The sequence below is a fragment of the Phalacrocorax carbo genome, chromosome 11 (assembly GCF_963921805.1).
Source record: "Phalacrocorax carbo chromosome 11, bPhaCar2.1, whole genome shotgun sequence".
NCBI classification, from domain to species: domain Eukaryota; kingdom Metazoa; phylum Chordata; class Aves; order Suliformes; family Phalacrocoracidae; genus Phalacrocorax; species Phalacrocorax carbo.
The window spans coordinates 24,498,934-24,517,847 of NC_087523.1; the positions used below are offsets into that span (position 1 = coordinate 24,498,934).

An 18,914-nucleotide genomic window follows, 5' to 3' on the forward strand; every position below is an offset into this window, starting at 1 on the left:
GATTTAGGTGGTGGCACCTGAGCACACGGGAGCCCTGGGGGAAACCTGTTTAGTTGGGAATTGTTTCCACCTGGTGGGAAAACCCAGCTCTGGGGGATTGCCAGTCCTTTTTGCACAGAAGCGAAGGAAACCTTCCTTCCTCCTCCAGCACCTCCTCTCTGAGGCCACAGCAAAGATGCCATCCTGGCTCTGCCAACACTGCCATGGGTAATGCAGAGCAGAGCAGCCCCAGGGTGGCTCTAGCTGGCAGGGGGAGTGGATGGTCTGAGCCAAGACAGGAAGAAAGGGAGTTCAAAGGGCTCCTCCTGCCCTGACAGACACCCTTGATAGAAGCCAGGTCTGCCTCCATGCCTGCCTTTACTGGCAGGGACTTGCCATGCTGTCCCACCTCCACTGTACATGGGCCACAGGACGCCCTGTGAGCACAACATAGGAGAGCAGGTAGTGTGCCCAAACCTGGACTTGTTCCCCCATAATACCAGCTCAGTAATAATAGCAATTACTCTACATTAAAACCACGATCCACCTGTGTCCTTAGGTCGGCACAGCCACAAGTGGCGACTGCAGTTACATACAGCTGACACATCAGCGGTGCTTTCCCAGCCATGCAGCTCCACTCCCTGCCCACCTCGTCCACCCCACGCAGGGACCCCCAGCCCCGATGACTGGGGACGCAGGGAGAATGCCACCCCCCTCAGCTGATGGGGTGATGGTGTTTGCCCTGGGCACAGGTCCTTTTCATGTGCTGGGGCTTTGCTGGAGGAATCCCCACAGGAGGGGTGCCACGCTGCCTCTCTAGCTCTGCTGCTGCCAGCCCAGGCGCCAGAGGGATGTGCACAGGGGCACCAGGGTGGCAGTAGGAGCATGTTCAGGAGGCAGCAAAGACAGAAGGAAAGGGAGGAAAGAGTGAAAAAGAAAGAGAAACAGAAAGAGGAAGCAAAAGAGGAGGAGATAGTGAAAGCAAGAGGGAGAGCAGAAGGAAGGAAGGAGGAACAGAAGGAAAAAAGGCGGGGAAGCAGAGTCCTCCCAGAGCCCTCAACCCAGTGTCCCACCCACAACAGGAGACCTGTGATCCTGCCATGTCTTCTCTATCCAGGTGTCGGCTGACATTTGGCTCCTTTGCCAGTTGACGGAGGAGGAACTCAAGCAATGCCTTTCCCAGGTAGGTCCCTGCTTGGAGTGACAAATCTCTGAGGAAACCTCCAGCCCTGACCAAGCAGATCTACAGCTCCTGCAGGGCCATCACTGCACTTCAGAAGCACAAGGTCCTCCTGCAGCTTGCTGAACAGAAGCACATCCCCCACCCCGGTACCTGAGAGAAAGCAGAACTACCTCCCTGGGACAGTTTCGTGTAGCAACAAATGCCAATCACCCACACAGATTGATCGCCCCTGGGTTAACTCCCTGTGCTGCATCTGCAGCAAACCAAGCGGTGCCAACACAGCCCCAAACACAAGGCCTTCACATCAGGCTCTAAAATACTTGCCCAAGAGAATGACGAGGATGTCCATCACTTAGGTCACTTTAAATCAAGCTGGCCAAAGCACTGGAAAATATGTTGCAGCAGTGTCCCAAGCCAGCCCGGGGGACCCAGGAAGGAGAGCCCCACGCTGCTCCAGGGCTTGCTGCTGCTGGGAGCACGGGGCACGCCAGCTGTATCAGGTTCACGTGCATCTCATTGTGCTAGTTTTTGTTGGGGTAGAGTTAATTTTTTCACAGTAGCTGGTATGGGACTATGGTTTGGATTTGTGCTGAAGACAACGTTGATAAGCCAGGGATGTTTTCGTTCCTGCTGAGCAGGGCTTACACAGTGCCAAGGCCTTTCCTGCCCCTCACCCCACCAGTGAGCGGGGGGGGGGGGGGCACAAGGGGTTGGGAGGGGGCACAGCTGACCCCAGGGATGTCCCACACCATATGGCATCATGCTCAGCACATAGAGCTGGGGGAAGAAGACAGAAGGGGGGGACGTTTGGAGAGATGGCATTTGCCTTCCCAAGTCATCATTATCTGTGATGGAGCCCTGCTCTCCTGGAGATGGCTGAACACCTGCCTGCCTGTGGGAAGGACTGAATGAGTTCCTTGGTTTGCTTTGCTTGTGCAAAGCAGCTTTTGCTTTACCTATTAAACTGTCTTTATCTCAACCCATGAGTTTTCTCACTTTTACCCTTCTAATTCTCTCCCTCATCCCACTGGGGACACTGAGCAAGCGGCTCTGTGGGGCTTGGTTGCCAGCGGGGGTTATACCATGACACTCATGCTGGTGGCTTTCCACAGGAGGGTGTGGGGAAGAAGGCCTTCGGAAAGGGTCGTGTTGTGCCAGAGATCAGCCGCTGCTGATTTACAGATGTTGCCCCAAATCACTGGGTTTTCATGCTTGCTCACGGCTGACGGCAGGGACTCACGGGCTTTCCAAATGCCCGTTACACTCCTCCTTCATTAGCACAGTCCTGGCTCCCTGGGGACATTTTGTGGAAAGCCATGTGGGATGTCAGGGTTTGAAATACCCATCCCCTGCAGGTGCCAGGGCTGTGGGGTGCAGCACATGCCAGGCTGCGATGGGGGAGAGGAGTTGTCCAGGACATGCGGGGCACTATGCACCGGCCAGGTTGGCACTGCCTGGCACGACCCTCCCTGGGACTGGACCAGCCCCTGGAGAAAGCTCAGCCTTTGCTTACTGAGAGCTTTACATCCATCTGTTGAGAGCACAGTGGGATCGCAAGGCAGACGAAGTAAGCTGCAGCTCTAGGACATTAGCTGGCCAAATTAAATTGGTTTTAGCATGCTAATTACCATACATCATCCAGCACATGATGGAGCACAGCCATTTCATACTACAAACCTTCTTGTCTTTGAGATGTTTCCGATATGCCAGAAGACACATCAGGGCAGAGCTGACCCAGGCAGCCTGGAGGGCCCTGGCAAGGGTCACCCAGTGCCCCCCAGGATGCACACAAACAGGACCAGCATCACTGAAAAGCAAGTCCCTGGGACAGGGACTGGACCAGCACATGGTTCACTCCAACTTGGCCCACATGCATGGAAAGGGAAAGCTAATGGGTAGTTCATCGACAGAACACAAGAATGGCTCTATGGTGAGATAGGGGTGGCTGGGTCACCTTGGGGGTGGTGGCACCCCAGCCCAGCCCTTTTGGGTGCCACCATGCCCCAGGCAACCCAATCACCCCTTGCCTTGACTTGTGCATAGGACAGCCCTTGCTTGGCAGGCCAGACAGGGGCAGCTGTGATGCCAGCAAATAAGTCTTTGCCTTGCTGGGGACAGTCCCCCAGCAGGGTCAGACATGCTTGCTGGAGAGGAGTGGAAAATTCCTCTCACCATGCAGGCACTCCCTGAAGCCCAAGCACATCAGCTGTCATCTCACAGGACTTGGCATGCCCTGGAGTGTTTATCAACATCGTTTCGCAAGGGCCAGAGCACACAGCTTGGCAGGGGCAAGCAAGCCACTTGGGCAACCGGCTCTGCTGAAAGCCAGTGCTCTTGGGAAACAATCCTGCAGCCTGCCCCAGGCAGTGAGCCAGAGCTAGGAGTCCAGTGCAGGGCCGTCATCATTGACCATCATCGTCATCGACCATCGATCGTCACCATCAGCACCTGATGTCCTCAGCATTTTCTTCTCCTTTCTGGCCTCCTGAATTCAAGGCACTGAGCTCTGAGCTTCACTGTTGGCCCTATCTCAGTCCTGCAGACCCCTTCTCCCCACTCCTCGCAGGGGTGGCTAACACACAGGGCTAGTCTCGCTAGTCTCTCTTGCGAGGTACCCATCACCCAACTACCAGCCAAAAGATTAAGACTTTAGCACCAATCCCCCCAGTTCCTTCCAGCCTCCCTGCCTGCCCATTCCTAGCTGTGTTATTAGGCTGTTAAACTCTGCACACTGGGATGCTCCATCTCATGCCACTCTCCCAGCATGCCCTCAACATGTACACAAGCACAGGATAGTGCCAGTCTCCAAGGCACTGTTCAATCCTCGGGTTCACAGAGCAAATCCCAGCTCCAGTATTCATCCTTGAGTCACATTTGCATCCAGAGCTCCCCGTAAACCCCCAAATGCCTCTCTTTGGCTTTGGTTTCACCTGGCAGCATTGTAAATGGCCTCAATGTGCTGCTCCCCCTTGCCCAAGCGATGTTGCTCCTTCCCCAAAGGGGAAATGACATGGGGGAGAATTATCATGCTCCCTTCAAGGGGTTTGGAGGTATCAGCAAGAGCAAGACCATCAGTATGATGATGGCACATCTGGCTGAGGGCTGCCATTCAGCCATGGACTGGGCAGCCACACGTTGCTTGAGAGCGGAGCCAGCCTGTCCCTAGTTAACTTCAGCTGTGCAGAACCAGCACAAGCAGTCCCCTCAGGCAGGGAAGGAAACGGGCACATCCCAGATAACCCTGACTGGGCAGGACAGGGGACACACAGCTGCAAGCAGGCCAGCCCTGGAAACAGGTGTTAGCCCTGCTATTGCCCCGGCTGGTGCTGGAAATGGCCCACTCTAATCCATGGTCATGATGAGCAGGTGGTCAGCAGGAGGGTGTTGAGAGGGCAGTGTCAGGAGCAGTGTTCTGCACTGCCAGAGACACCCTGGAGCCCAGGAAACATCTTAGCTGTTCCTGAAATCTCAAGATGTACCCCAAAGTCCTGCTCAAGTGTGAAAGGTGTAACAGGTTCATGGGGTGGGTGTCAACCACCCTGGGGGAAAGAAGCAATGCATGCCCCCCATGCCCTGCAGCCCCTCAAAGGGGCCAGCAGCTCCTCCTGGCACCAAGAGGTTGCAGGGCAGCCATCTCCCTCGGCAGCCAAAGCCCCTCATAGCAGAGCTGGGGGCACAGGGACTGAGGGTGAGGGTTCCTGGAGTGGGGACCATCCAGAGGGGGACAGCAGGCTCCTGAAGTTAGCATGACACAGATCCTTCCCCAAAGCTCCTGGCAGCTGGGGCTTGCACCCCGGAGCAGCTGGAGCCGTGGCAGAGAGCAGGCTTCCTGCAAGCCGGCCAAGATGTTCGTCGGAGCAGAGGCATGCATAAACATTTTGTTTGATCAAGGACTCTGGGCGAACACAGTGTACTCTGGCTCCGTGCAGCGGGAACAGCTGCAGCCCTGCGGGGCAGGGGCCGGGGACGCCGAACGGCGGTGGCAGAGCGACCTCCCGCGGCTCTGCCCCGGCCCCGGGGAGCTCAGCACCATCGCTGCGACGGCAGCGAGCAAAGGGAGTCCGAAAACACCCGTCCTCCGTGGCCCACAGCCCTGCCCCAGAGGGAACCCCCCCACTCGCCGCCAGCGGCTCCAGCCGCATCCAGGAGGGCGATCACAGGGGCAGCCGTGCCGTGCAAGACTCGGCGTGGCTCAGCCCTTCTGCAGTCAGGCTGCGACAGAAGTCGGGCTGGGAGCGCTTTGGCTGCAAAACCCATGCCTGCCCTGCCAGTGGGACTGCGGGTGGTGGCCCCACAGCAGCGTTTTACCCAGACCTCTGCAGCTTAGTCCCAGGGGAGCATCTCGCAAAGAGGAATCCCACAACAGGTGGGGGATGCCGGTCACCACCACCTTGCCTTATACCAACAGCCTGCCCCACAAGCAGGCAGACCTGCACCCATCCTGAGTCTCAACCAAACGGTGAGGAGGAGGCGCCAGCCATGCCTGGCAGCTGGGACCCCACTGCTCGGGCCTGGTGGCTCATTATGGGGTTCCCCTGCAGCAACCACCTCAGCCTCACACGTCTGGGGGACCTGAGCTGACCCGTCAAAAGTGGTGAGCTGGGTAACCTGACAGCCTGGTAACTAGCAAGAGCTCGCTGCAGGAGACAAGGACTTGGGGAGCTAAGGGAAGAAAACCTTTTTTGTTAGCAGCTCTCCCTAGAGACTGAGAACTGTCCCTCTCAGGAGGAGAACTCCCCTGATCTGAGAACTGAGCGCAGCACTCCCAGCACTGGGTCCGGGGAGCTATATGTCCCATTTGGGTGATCCTTGGCCCTGCTCACTGGGTCAGCAGAAATATATTTTTAAATATCTACATGTATTTATATGTGTAGGCAAACACACCCAATTTGCAAAGAGATTTCTAACCTTCAGGTGAACGTTTGTTGCCTGATATACTACTTCAAGTACCCATGCTCTCCACTGCTCCAGCTGGGAGTCCCCGTCTCCCCCAGCAGCTGCTCAACGGAGGGATTTGAGCTCAAGCACAAGAAACAGGTCTGGACTGACCTGTCCAGAGGCTTCATCCCCAGTGACCCCTCTGGGAATGCGGTGGCTCCCGCTCCACAATTCACAAGTTGCTAATCGTGGGAAAGTGTGGCTGGGAAGCCCCCAGCAAGGGTGCAGAGCACCCAAAATGCAGGAAGGCTTTCTCCAAACACTGCCAGCAACTCTATCCCCATGACAGGCTGCAATGCAAGTGGAGAAAATAATTCAGCTTCTGTCTTCACTTACTCAGCTCAGTGTCAGAAGTACTCATCGAATACCTGTGCTTTCAAAGCACCTGAGTAAACTTCATAAACTTTTCTCCATTCTCCTTGGAGAGGGCAGGCAGCTGCCTCTCTCCTCTGCCCTGTGCCTCCTGCCCTCACTATCAGCCCTGGCCAGGGGATCTGCCCAGGGAGGAGCCAGGGGTCATTTCTGCCTGCAGGGCTTCTAAATAGGCTTTTTTCCCCAAATGTGGCCACAGCTCCAGGATGGATATCTCACTGCTCCGAAGGTGCATGGTGCGCCTGTCCTACAGCTCAGGAGGGGGTTAAAATCCAACCTAGCAAGCAGGAACGGTCTCCCAGCACCATCCCAACCCTCGCCTGCTCGCTCAGGAGACTCCTTCCCCACCCTGGGCACAGCAATGTCTTGGCCCCAGGCACCGGGGCCGTGAGATTCCCAAAAGGAGCAGAGAGCCTTCATCCTCCTTTCCCAAGGGAAGTCAGGGTCATTTGAAGGAAGTGGGCGCTCCCGTCACAATCGCTCCTGCGACTGCTGCCTGAGAGCAAGGCAAGGCGATGTCAGAGACCTTTCTCTCCAAACCCTGGGTGTTACAACACGGGTACTCAACAGCCACATAACACTGGCCTGGCTCCCTGCAAGCTCGCAAGAACAGCTAATGGAAACGCAGAGCACAGCATCCCTCAGTGGTGGCTCTGGTTAAGAGCAGGCTCGGAGGAACCGCCTTTAAACTTGGGGTTTTTTTTCTGGGATCAGCTGGGAATTAATTCTCTGAGTTGCTGTATTTAAATCTGAACCTTTAAATGTCCTTTCCCTCTTCCCCCACCCCAGCATTGCTCTACACGAAACACAGTTTTCTTCCAAAGATTTATTTTAAGGGTAACTTTTAAATTACTTGTTTTGCAAAGGAAAGAATTATGCTGTCAGGCTCTTCTTTTAATTTCCCAAAAGGTATTTTTTCTGCATTGGGGAAAAGACCCAAACGTCTCTGCTGAGCTTGGTGAAGGCAGCCACAACACAGCATTGCTGACCAGCATGCGCCTCTCTGCTTCCCACCAGCCTCTCGAGCTCCGCCGCTGAGCTTGTTTCATGGTTTCTTGGCCAATTAGTGGTTACAACATGCAAACATACAGTGAGAAGAACCACTCCAACTTTCCAAACGTTCTTGCTAATCTCTCATGGTTTTTTAAGCCTTTGGTAATAATGAAACAACTGGGGATAATGACAGGCATAAATTCCAGGAGCGCAAGACCCTGAATCATGCTTTCCTTCTAAACGGCTGGTGTACCTTTGGATAAAGTGGTGGGACAGGTTTGGATGTGTGAGCTTCGTCGCGTATTTCCAACATCCTTGCTTTTGGCTGCTTGATTTTTAATCAGATTGGAATTAACCGAGTTCTTATTGTGCATATGGGGTGGTATTTGCTTGTTTGGTCGGTTCTGGTAATTGAAAAGCAGTCTTAATCATTTTGACCTTAGGCTTCCAGATCTTCGTGCTTTATTTCTAGAGCACCTTCTATCCCGTTTTCTCCATTTCTCATGGAAATGAAGCTCCACTGGGCTAGCATGAACTACGGTAGCTGTTCTTTCGGCTCGAGTCCCAGAAAGCGCGCCAGCTCGACCTAATGAGAAACAGCATGAGCTGCTATCTGGGGCAGGGCTGGTATAGAGCGTGATTAGTGAGGATGCGGGGGGGCTCATGCCAAGTATGGCGCAGCTGATCTGGTATGAATTTCAAAGCTCTGTTCTCAAAAGTTGAAAGACAAAGATTAAGGAAGATACTTTCCATGGCAAATAAGACACCAAAGCTGGGCTGCTTAGGGAAGATGTCTGCTAAGGCTCCTGAGCAACAAAGCAAGCAGAGACCCAGGGCAGAAGTGGTTTTCTTCACACCCCTCTCTGCCAACATTTGGGCAGGACTTGAGGGGAGAAAAATGGCAAATCCACCAAGAAACCAGGGAAATGACAAAAGCAGTGCTGGGATTACATTTGGGAGGGACATTCACTCCCTGCCTCCTTTCAGAGGATGCATTTTACCATTCTAGCTCTGGAAGAAACCTGTGGGACAGCTGACTTATCCAGGCTGCTCCTAAGCTCTGAGGAAGCCTTCTCATCCCTAGCTCCAGATCTGGCAAACTGAAGACACAACTGCCAACACTGCCAGAAGAATACACAAGCCAGGTTTTATTAACAAGTCCTGGTTTACCGTTTCTTCTAAGCAGGTGAGTTTGGGGCTCTGCTAAGCCACAATTGCACAGAGTTGCAGGTATGAGAAAAGGTTAGGGCACATGCACAAACCTTTCCAGCCTGCACCTGTTGTAATGTGAAGGTGCACAGGTGCTTAGCTATTGTGGGGGAAAAGGCAAAGGCTACATGAGGATCCAGATAAGGCCACAGGTGTCTCAGCAATGTCAGGGAAATGGAAAAAGCAGCTTTTAACCTGCCTTTGCGCTATCAGCCGCACACACACTGGCCTGCCCGAGGAAGCACCAAGCCCAGCACCGCTTGTAACCTCTCCCCAAGTTGGCTGGTGTGTGCGGTCGGCGCAGACCGGCCAAGGAAAACGGGGTGATTATAATCAGCAGGGGAGAAGCGTTTCCCTTGTCCTTGTGGGAGTACAGGACTCCCCCACCTTTTACAGCTAGAGCAGCCTTTCTGAGCCCCTCAGAGGGATCTGGTGATTAAACCCTAGTGGATGGAGCAGCTTTCTGCGCTTTCCTAGGGCAAAGGAAACTAATTCTGAGCAGCGAAAGCAGCTTTCCCTTCCCTTCCCTTCTCTCCTCTCCTCTCCTCCATCTGCATTAGGCAGGGAAATAAAAGGTCTCTTTGGTAAGAGTTTATAAAAAGAGAACTATTATCAAGATTACTTTCCTTGTACATTCAGCTTAGGTTTTTATGGGACAGAGGTCATCCCGATATCCTCCCAGGGTGTGTACGCTGCACATTATTTTTATAAACACTGACTTGTTGATTTTGTGGTCATAAAAGATTTTCACAGAAATGTATCCCCTCATCTTCCTTGCTTTTCACTGATAATTTAATAATCAACTATGTGGACAGGAAGAGATGTAATAAGGCCAGCTCAGATGCTGCTTAAATACTTGCTTTAAAACATGTGACCTTTTTTTTTCCCCCAGCATTACCGATTCTTATAACTTTTGTCTTGAGGGTTGAGGATTATCCAGTGCTCTTCCAGTTCCCCTAATAAACGACAGAAAAATCTCGGTGCTTGTTTCAAAATAAGTATGTTAATGGTTGTCTTTTATGAGGGGAAAAGCCTGAGAATGAAACTCAAGTGTTTAAAGCATAAAGGAACAATACAGTTAGAAGGCAGCTTGAGGCTGATCGGCGTTAAGGTCCTGTAGGTTGGTAACCCCACTCTGTGTGCAGAGCTAGACATTGAAGACAGGCTTTTGAGTGTGGCTGGGCAACCTCTGCAGGAAATGGAAGCATCTCCTCCTCACGCTCCCGCAAACGACCCCGACGCACTGCGGATGCACTCCACAATGTTGCGGTTCAGCCCCAGCCCCGCAGGCTCCCTCCACACCTTGCCCAAGGCAGCTTGTCGCGAAGACCTTTCCACAGAGCCGGATTATGCTGCCCTGGACCCGGGTTAGGAGAAGCGCGGCCCTTCCTCACCAGGCTGGCTGTAACTGGCGGCTCAGCTGCCGTGTCTACCCTGACCCGCGGCCCTCGCCGCCACCGCGGGACAAGGAGAACAGCTCCCGCACCCGCGGCGGGGCGGCCTGCGGCGGGCAGAGAGCCGGCCTTACTTCCATGGAGCGAGGCCGAAGGTAGGCCTCGCCGCGGGCAGCGAGGCCGCCCGCCCGTCCCCCCCCCCCCGCCGCCGGGGAGCAGCGTTGTGCTCCCAGCCTGCCCGAAGGGACGGGCGCAGGGTGAAGCCCCCGCAGCAGCCCATAGGGGCGGGCGCCAGCAGGACTGGCCGGGCGGGCTGAACCGGGAGGACGAGCGAGGAGGGCGGGCCGGGGGGGAGGCGCCGGGGCGGGCCGCGGGGGCGGGCCGCGGCAGGGCGGTTGCTGCAGCAACGCGGGCGGAGCGCGGCGCGGCGCGCTGGCGTCACTTCCGCGGCAGCAGCGGCGCTCCGCCCCGGGGGCGGGGCGCCGGCGGCGCGGGGCAGCGGGAGGTCATGGCGCTGTCACGCGCGGAGCGGTGTCTGGTGCTGCTGCTGCGGCTGCTCTCGCGCGCCTGCCTGGCGCTGCTGGGACTCGCGTCCCTCGCGCCGCCGCGCGCCCGTCCCGCGCCGCCGCGCGCCGTCCCTCCACCGCGCCACCCGCTGCTGCTGCTGCCCGCCCGCCGGCTGGCGGCGCGGCTCCGCCACCGGGAGGTGGGACCCCGCCGGCACCCCCACCCCGCCGGCACCGGCACCCCCACCCCGCCGGCACCGCCGCAAGTCTGGGTGCCGGCGGGCGGCAGTAGCCGGCTGTCCCGCGTCCCTTCCCGGCCCCTTGGCGGCCCCCCCGCCGCCCAGGCCGCTTCTGACCGCCGTTTCCCCTTTATTCAGGTGACGTGCGTCGAGGTGGTTGAGGCGTACGTGGAGAGGATCAAGGAGGTCAATCCCCTCATCAACGCCGTCGTTAAGGACAGGTAAGCTGGGGAGGAGAGGGGACGGCTGTCTCGCCGCCACCGCAGCCTTCCTCCGGCCCCCCCCCCCCGCCTCCGCAGGCCAGCGCGCGGCATCGCACCGGGGGTCTCGGCGGGGCCCGTGCAGCCAGGCTGCCCCGCCGTAGCGCTGCGCCGGTGCCGGGTGCCTCCACCTGCCGGCACTGCTGGTTGCGGTTCGGCCGGGTGCGGAAGCGAGCTGTTCTTGCAAAGACCCTGAATAATAGCTGGGGAAGTCTCACCTTCTGTTACCAACTCCTACCGCACGCTTAGCGTCTGCCCACCCTGCAGCGATACCTGCTCCTTGCCGGTCCCTCGAGGCTGGAGAGCAGCGCCGCAGCATCCCCGCCGGTTGCTTCTTTGCAGGTTTGAGGAGGCCCTGCAGGAAGCCCGGCAGGTAGATAAGCTGCTTTCGGAGGCCCCTGGCGATGACTACCTGGAGGAGAAGTTCCCCTTGTTAGGGGTTCCCATCACCGTCAAGGAGGCATTTTCTCTGCATGGTGCGTTTGCCCTTGCTTCTCTCCAGTCTCCCAGGCCGTGACTGGCTTCCTCTCAGCCACGTGCTCCCCAGGGTGGTGGGTGGCTGTGGCAGGGCGCTTGGAGGGGAGCATCTTCCCTTTCCTTGCTTGGCGCCCCCCTCCGCCTGGGGCTTGTGTGTCTGAGTGTGCTTTAACACCCAAACACTGTGGGGGTTGTGGTTCCTCAGAGGAGCAGCCCTTGCTGGGGACCTGCTTCTCACACACGTGGTCCCTGTGACCGGCCTTGCAGCCCGCAGCCCCAGGGGTGCTCTTGGGGCAGCTGGCCCTGACACCTTCCTCCATCTGTTGACCCTGGCACTGCAGGGATGCCCAACACATCTGGCTTGGTGAACCGCCGCAATGTGATTGCCAGCTCAGATGCCACGGTGGTGTCCCGGCTTAAGCAGGCCGGTGCCATCCCACTGGGCGTGACCAACTGCAGCGAGCTGTGCATGTGGTACGAGTCCAGCAACAGGGTCTACGGCCGGACCAACAACCCCTATGATCTGCAGAGGATTGTGGGCGGCAGCTCAGGTGAGCCTCAGCACGGTCCTGCATGAGCAGCAGGTTAAAATGCAGCAAGAAAAGAGTTCCCAAGTCCTCTGCACGCTGCATTAACTTGTTGCTGGGCTCCTGCAGAGCTCATGGGCCTCTTTCCTGGGCAGTGCAGTAGGCCATACGGTGGGTGGTCCAACTGCTTTGCACCTCCTGGATGTTACCCCCAGCATCGCTTCGGCTCAGTATGTCTTACTCCACATGCACACAGCAGTGCTGGTGTGGCACTTTGGCAGGAAAATCCCTTTGGCCCACATTCCCCAACTGTGTCCCAGACATCGTTAAAGCTGGAGTGGTTCCCACCCTATCTGCACACAAAGAGAAGCAGCCACCTTGAGATGCTGCTGCTTTGCTGGGTGATTTGCACTAACAGCCTGTGGGGTTTTTTTGCTGTATCTTCTCCCATGAAGGTGGGGAGGGTGGTGTCCTGGCAGCTGCCTGCTCAGTCATAGGTGTGGGCTCGGACATCGGTGGCAGCATCCGGATGCCTGCCTTCTTCAACGGCGTCTTCGGCCATAAACCCACAACAGGTAAAGCGGGCGTCGGGATCTCCTCCCCAGCAGAAGTGCCAGGAGGCAGAATGCAGGGTCTGGGAGGAACCTGTTTGGGGCACTCCTGTGCTTGCCTCTGGTGGGATTGCTGTAAGGGGACAGGCAACTTCTTGCATGGGACAAGCCCACTGCACGAGCACAGCCTGGCCTCGGCAGTGGGAAGCCATTTGGTGGCCAAGAGTGCCAAGCGTGAGGGAGATCTTTTACCCCTGGTATTGCATCCTCAGCGTGGGATGTTTTCCAAAGGTCAGGATCCGCTGCTGGGGTGTTTCCCTGGCAGCTGGCGCCCCGGCTGGGTGCTTTTCCTCCTTTTCCCACCCTGAGCACCTTGCCATCAGTTTGCAAGCGCTGCTGATGTGTGCAGTCCCTGGGTGACAGCTTCCCCCTGCAGCTGGAGGCTGCCCTCCTGCACGGCTCGCCCCAGCTGGAGGCGATGCTCACGTGGCGGTGCTCAGGGTCTCCCTCTGCTCGCAGGGGTGGTGCCCAATGACGGCCAGTTCCCAAATGCCCGAGGGGTGCGGGCCAGCTTCCTGTGCACGGGGCCCATGTGCCGCTACGCGGAGGATCTGGAACCTGTGCTGAGGGTCATGGCCGGTCCCGGAGTCAACAAGTAAGTTGCTCCTGCTGCTTCGAGCTGCTGAATTGGTCTCGGCTACTTTGCGGCCAGGGCAGCAGGTCAGTTCTGTTTGGTGTACAAGACAGGGCTGCACCACCCAGATTGCTTGTTACTGGTTTCCTTCCTCTGCCCTTGGCTTCAGCAGGACACTTGCAGCCTGGGCGGTCCTTCCCACCCACCAGCCACGTGCTCTGGGTAACAGGCAGCCGTGGTCAGCCGGGTCCTCCTCGCAGGAATACTTTGCCTGTGAGCTGCTCCAGCCAGCGCCGACCAGCCTGGCCCTCCACTCCTGGGGCTGGCCTTTTGGTTTTTACCTGTGCTTTTTCCAGTTGCTGAATAATGAGTTTTCCATCCCACACCATGGCCCCATTTGGTCCCTTCATGGGTCTGTGCAACCAAGCAGCCTTTTATGTGCATGTACCAGTAAGGCACAGGGCGGAGACGGGGCAGATGTGGCAGGTCCTGCTTCTTGCTGCAGCCTGCACACATTTGCTTTCTCCATTACCACTTTTGTTTCTCCATTGCTGTTGTGGTGCAATCCCAACCTCGGCCGCGGCTAAGGCATGTAATTACAAGGTGCATCTTGAAAGATGAGAATTTTCCTAACAGCAACAAATATGCAGAATTAGCTGGGACTGACGGGGCGGATGAGCAGCTGCCTGGGTTATGGGCAGCAGGTGTCTTCAGGGACTCTCCTTCCCACCCTGATGGGTAGAGCAGGGTGTCCTGAGGACATATCAGGTGTCCTGAGGACGCGTTAATAAGTGTGTGACCAGTTCTGGCAGCCAGGGAGGAGCCAGGGATGGATTTGTGAGCAAAGCACTGTTCCTTTCCCAGACTGAAGCTGGATGAAAAGGTGTCGCTGGAGAAAATAAAATTTCACTGCATGGATCATGACGGCGGGTCCGTTTTTGTGTCACCTGTGGACAAGGAGATCTTGCAGGCCCAAAAGAAGGTAGGAAGGAATGGAGGTTGGCTCTCACTGGGGTGAGCCTGGAGACAAAACCTGGGGAGACCAGTCTGAGGAGTCCCTTGGAGGCGAGGTGAGCTGCTCTGTGCATGGCTCCTGCAGGGGCTGGCAGGATAGAGGGCTCCAGGCTGCAGCGCTGCAGAGGCAGCCTTGAGTCCTGGGCCTGGGCTTCCAGTGGAAAAAAAGTGGAAAGGTGTTTTTCTTCTTCTATGTTAAAGAAGAAACAGCACGAAAATCTTGCGAGTGACTGCAGATGCCCTTGCCACCTGCATCCGTGTGTTGGAGTGCACTGGTGTGTCCAAAGTTTTTGGACCAATTTCCATTGCAATAGGTGTATTTTGCTTTCTTCACATGTCTTGTCCATGTTACGGAAACCTCTGGGGCACATCACATGGCAAAGGGATGGCTGTATATCTACGGTCTTCCCAGGGCTGCTGCAAAGGAAATTTTTTGGTTTTCAATGAAATCTATTCTGTTCCTGGTGCTCTTCTGGAGCATTGATGGGGGTGGCATGGAGGGCTGTTTGGGGAGCTCCAAGGTTGTTATTGGATGGAAGAGGTTCTGCTGCTCAGGGCAGAGGGGAGCAGGCAGGAGCTGCAGGGTCTCCTGCATGGCAGCGAAGACGAGCTGCTCCTGAGCTCTCTCCTGTCCCTAGTTTCCATGGACTGACTGTAGCACGTCATATCCTTGCAGAAACAAACCCTTCCCGCTCTTCCCCTTAGGTGGTGGAGCACCTCGAAGGCGAGCTGGGGATCCAAGTTCGGCGTGTGGCAATCCACAAGATGAAGTATTCTTTCCAGATCTGGTCAGCCATGATGTCATCCAAAGAAAGCGATGGGCAGGTGTGTCAGACCGAGCTGGCAAAGGCACAAATTCAGCAGCAGGGAAGAATTGGCTGTTCGGGGCCAGCCACAGAGAGCTATAGGCTTCCCAGACCTGCCAGAGGGCTTTCTGTACTCTGTCCCCCAAACCCTCCTTTCAGCTCTTTCCAAAGCTGCACAGCCCCTTCTCCCTTGCTTTCCCATGAGATGACGTGGCTCCCAGCAGACCAGCAACATGATTTAGGGAGGGAGAAGCCATTTTAGCATGTTGACCTTTTCTGTGCAAGCTGGTAAGTCAGCCAAGCAGGTAGTGTCCTGCCTCGCTCTTACCTCTGTACTGTGTCTCCTGGCATCATAGGTTGGGATTAATGCCTGTTGGGATGCCGGGACTGAGGTGGTGGATTAGCACCTTTTAAACAGCAGGCCTGCATGTGTTATTTTTTCCTTAAATTGTAGCTACTGCACCATGCTCTGTGCATGCATGGAAGTATTTTGTAGCAAAGATAAACTCTCAGGAGTATTATACCTTGTGCATTCTGCCACGCAGGCAGTGGTGGAAAATAAACCAACCCCACCTTGCTAAGGAAGGCACGTCTGGCCCCCTTTGCCTCCTTTTTCCTGATCCCACAGCCATATAACAGCAGTAAATGCCTCCAGGAGATGTTATCCGGAGCATCCTCCCACGTGAGAGGAGGGGTACTGAAAGGTGCTGCTTTGCACAGCTCTCCCTCTGCAGGGCGAGATCCCCTTGTTGCTGTCTCTGGCTGGGAGAAATGCTTCTGCTGCTGCTATGGATTAGTGCTAGAGCTGTGTAACACTCCTGATGGGCGTCTCTTGTCTGAAAATGGGAACAGCTTGTGTTGGGATAATTGGACAGCCAGAGATTTTGCTGTCATTTGTTAGCCTGTTCTTCCCTGTCGCACAGTAGCTGACGATGCTGATGGAGGGAGTGTGCGTGTGTGTTACAGGAGGCGCAACTATTCACAGACCTGCTGGGAGATCACGGGAAGCCGGTGTGGCCACTGTGGGAGCTGATGAAGTGGCTTGTGGGGATGTCTTCCCACACTCTTCCAGCTATTGGTAAGGCTGGGAGGAGCCCTAGGACATGCAGAGGTGGTGGTGGGGTGGGTGAGTGGTTAAATGAAAATAGTGTCCTTCCAGTGCCCGGCAAAGGGACTCCAGAGTTTGCACCGAGCAGCTTCAGACTGTTTCTTGTAATGACACTTGGTGTCTTCAAGTCAAAAGCATGTTCAAGGGGGACTTGGCTGGATGTTTGGTAACTGGGATTGGATATCCTGGGAGAAGGGAGGATAATGGAGCTGCAGGCAGGGTTTGCTCTTGCTGTGAGCCGTGCTAGAACTGCTGGGGCTTAGAGGGAACCAGTCAGGGTTCTGCACCAATCTCATTTCTTAGCAGCAGATACCAGAGAGCCCTAATTAGTGCTGTCATGCAGCTGTCTAATAAATGCTGAGGTTGCTCTGCCAGCTCCACTCAATGCCTGTGGCTGGAAAAACTCCTTGAAGTGGTGGACAGGCTGAAAGCCTTTCCCTTGGCAAAGCTGGGGAGATGCTGCCTGCAGAGCCATGCTGCATGCAACGGGCAATCAGCTCTGGGAGACAGCATGCCTACAGGGAGGGGGACTTGGGGGGCCCCACCAGATGCTGGGAGATGCTGCATGTGGGCAGGCAATGTACTTTCTAGCCTGCTTAATTCACGGTCCTCTTGCTCGCTCTCTATTCCTGTTTGTGTGCCCTCACCCTGCAGCCTTGGGGCTGACAGAGAAGCTGATGAAACTCGGCCTCAGTGGGAATGCCAAGCTGGTGAGCATGGGGAAGAGCCTGCAGGAGGAGATGGAGGCCCTGCTGGGGACGGATGGGGTGCTCCTCTACCCCTCCCATCCCACCATAGCTCCCAAGCACCACTCCCCCATATGCATGCCCTTTAACTTCGCCTACACAGGTGAGCAGCTCTGACTCCTCTGCTGGGGTACTGGCAGGCATGCCCTCACCTGCTGCGGTGCACAGGCTGAGAGCCAGGGTATTCCACCCAGAGTATTTCCATTGCTGCCAGTGGGCTTTGCAGTGTAGAGGGGTGTCTTGCTGCTCCAGAACACGGGGCAAGGATTAGGGTCACGCTTTAAAACTGGCATTTGTTCCTGCTGTCCTTAGCAGGGCAGGTTTGATCTCGGGGGCCCACCCTGGCCCAGAGGGATGCACTCACGCTGTTACAATTGGCACTGTGGTTTAGCAGGCACCCAAGAGCTGCTGCATCTCTTGGGGTATAGTTTGGGGCTCTATGTGGCCTTCCCACAGCTTGAGCTCCTTGATGCCAGTGCTGCGTTGCAGTGCTGTCTGGCTTTGTAGTGATGGAGACATGCCTGGGGCAGGAATGTCCCAAAGCAGATCATGACATGCCACAGCAAGAGCCACCTGAGTGCGTCATCACACATGGGTGCAGTTTGTATATGTGATGTGGGTGCTGGGAACGTCTGGCCAGCAATGTCGTCACGTCCCTGCACCACCTGCCTTGACTGCACTGCTCCAGCAAGGACCAACTGCCAGGAGCCCAGCGCTGTGCGTGGCAGCGGCTGCCTGCCTGGGGTGGGAGAGCCAGGCAGTGATTTACCCCAGTTGCTGTGCTTGCTCTGATGGAACCTGCTCTCTTCCAGCTATCTTCAACGTCCTGGGCTTGCCGGTGACGCAGTGCCCGCTGGGCCTGAGCAGTGAGGGCCTGCCGCTGGGCATCCAGCTGGTGGCAGCCTCCTACAACGACCACCTGACACTGGCGGTAGCCCGGTATCTGGAGAAGGCCTTTGGAGGATGGGCTTTACCTGGGAAAGTTTAGCCTGGGCTCCTGGCACTGCAGAGAGGCAGAGATGGAGATGGTGGTGCCAGGTGAGGCAGCAGCAGGCACTGATGCCCGATGCCGTCATGTCACTGCCTGCTCCCTCCACACCCTGCCTTGTGCCCTCCTGGGAGCAGCCGGCGGTGATTCCAGCCCCTGGGGAAGCTAGGCTGTTGCCACTGGAGTCATTCCCTGCAGCACCCTCTGCCAGGGGAGAGACCAGCCCTCCCTGTGGCCCCTCAGGAGCCCTGCCTGCCCATGTCCTGCCTGTGGTGGGCATCTGTGTTCTAGGCGCAGAGATGGCCATCTCTCTCTAATGCTTGCTGCTTTGAAGACGCTGGGTGAAGGCTGGGCAGAGGAACTGCTGCCAGACTGCCTGGGGATGACCGCCCAGCACCACTCTCAGGGCTGCCTGGGTGCATCCATCTTCCTTGGCTTTATCCTCCCCACAGGGCTGGGACTGCACCTGGTGCACTGCAGGCTTATCGGCCCCTGCAGCCTCCCTGAGCTGCCACAGGGTTTCCCCCACCCTCTAACCAAAAAGGGAGAGGGGCTGAGGGTGCCGGAGGAGCTGTATGCTTGTCTCACCAGCAGTGCTTTGTGGGGTGGATGGTGCTGGGCTCTGCCTGGTGCGGAGCTGACTGGCAAGGGACAAGGAGCTTTTGCTCTTGTGAGCTTTTGACAGCTCTGGAAGAGCTCTTTAAATGCTCCTCTCCAAGTGCTGAGACATCTAAACCATCCCTGCCAGTGTTTTCTTCCCCTTTGCCCTAGGGGTGATCACCCAGCCTGATTGGCGTCCTCTGGCCCTGCCACCCACCCTCTTGAGCTGCCTGGCCTCTCTGCCCCCGTGAGCAGATGCCGGCAGAAACCTGGGCAGCTGGCGGTTCTTTGGGCGGGCAACAAGCACAAGATGTTCTGAGTGAGGGTGGTATTAAAAAGAGTCTGTCCAGTTTGCTGCCGGCTGTGACCTTATTCCTGACAGCAGCTACC

The 18,914-nt window shown here is 56.4% G+C and overlaps 1 protein-coding gene across 1 annotated transcript; it reads left to right on the top strand.

Moving 5' to 3' along the window:
- The first annotated feature begins 10,517 nt into the window (after positions 1-10,517).
- On the top strand, positions 10,518-18,873 carry FAAH2 (fatty acid amide hydrolase 2). The gene is made up of 11 exons (XM_064463543.1): positions 10,518-10,774; positions 10,952-11,034; positions 11,416-11,549; positions 11,892-12,101; positions 12,533-12,652; positions 13,148-13,283; positions 14,127-14,244; positions 14,982-15,101; positions 16,049-16,160; positions 16,845-17,039; positions 17,749-18,873. The coding sequence occupies exons 1-11, from the start codon at positions 10,577-10,579 to the stop codon at positions 17,922-17,924; spliced, it is 1,602 nt and encodes a 533-aa protein (XP_064319613.1). The 5' UTR covers positions 10,518-10,576; the 3' UTR covers positions 17,925-18,873.
- The last annotated feature ends 41 nt before the right edge of the window (positions 18,874-18,914 follow it).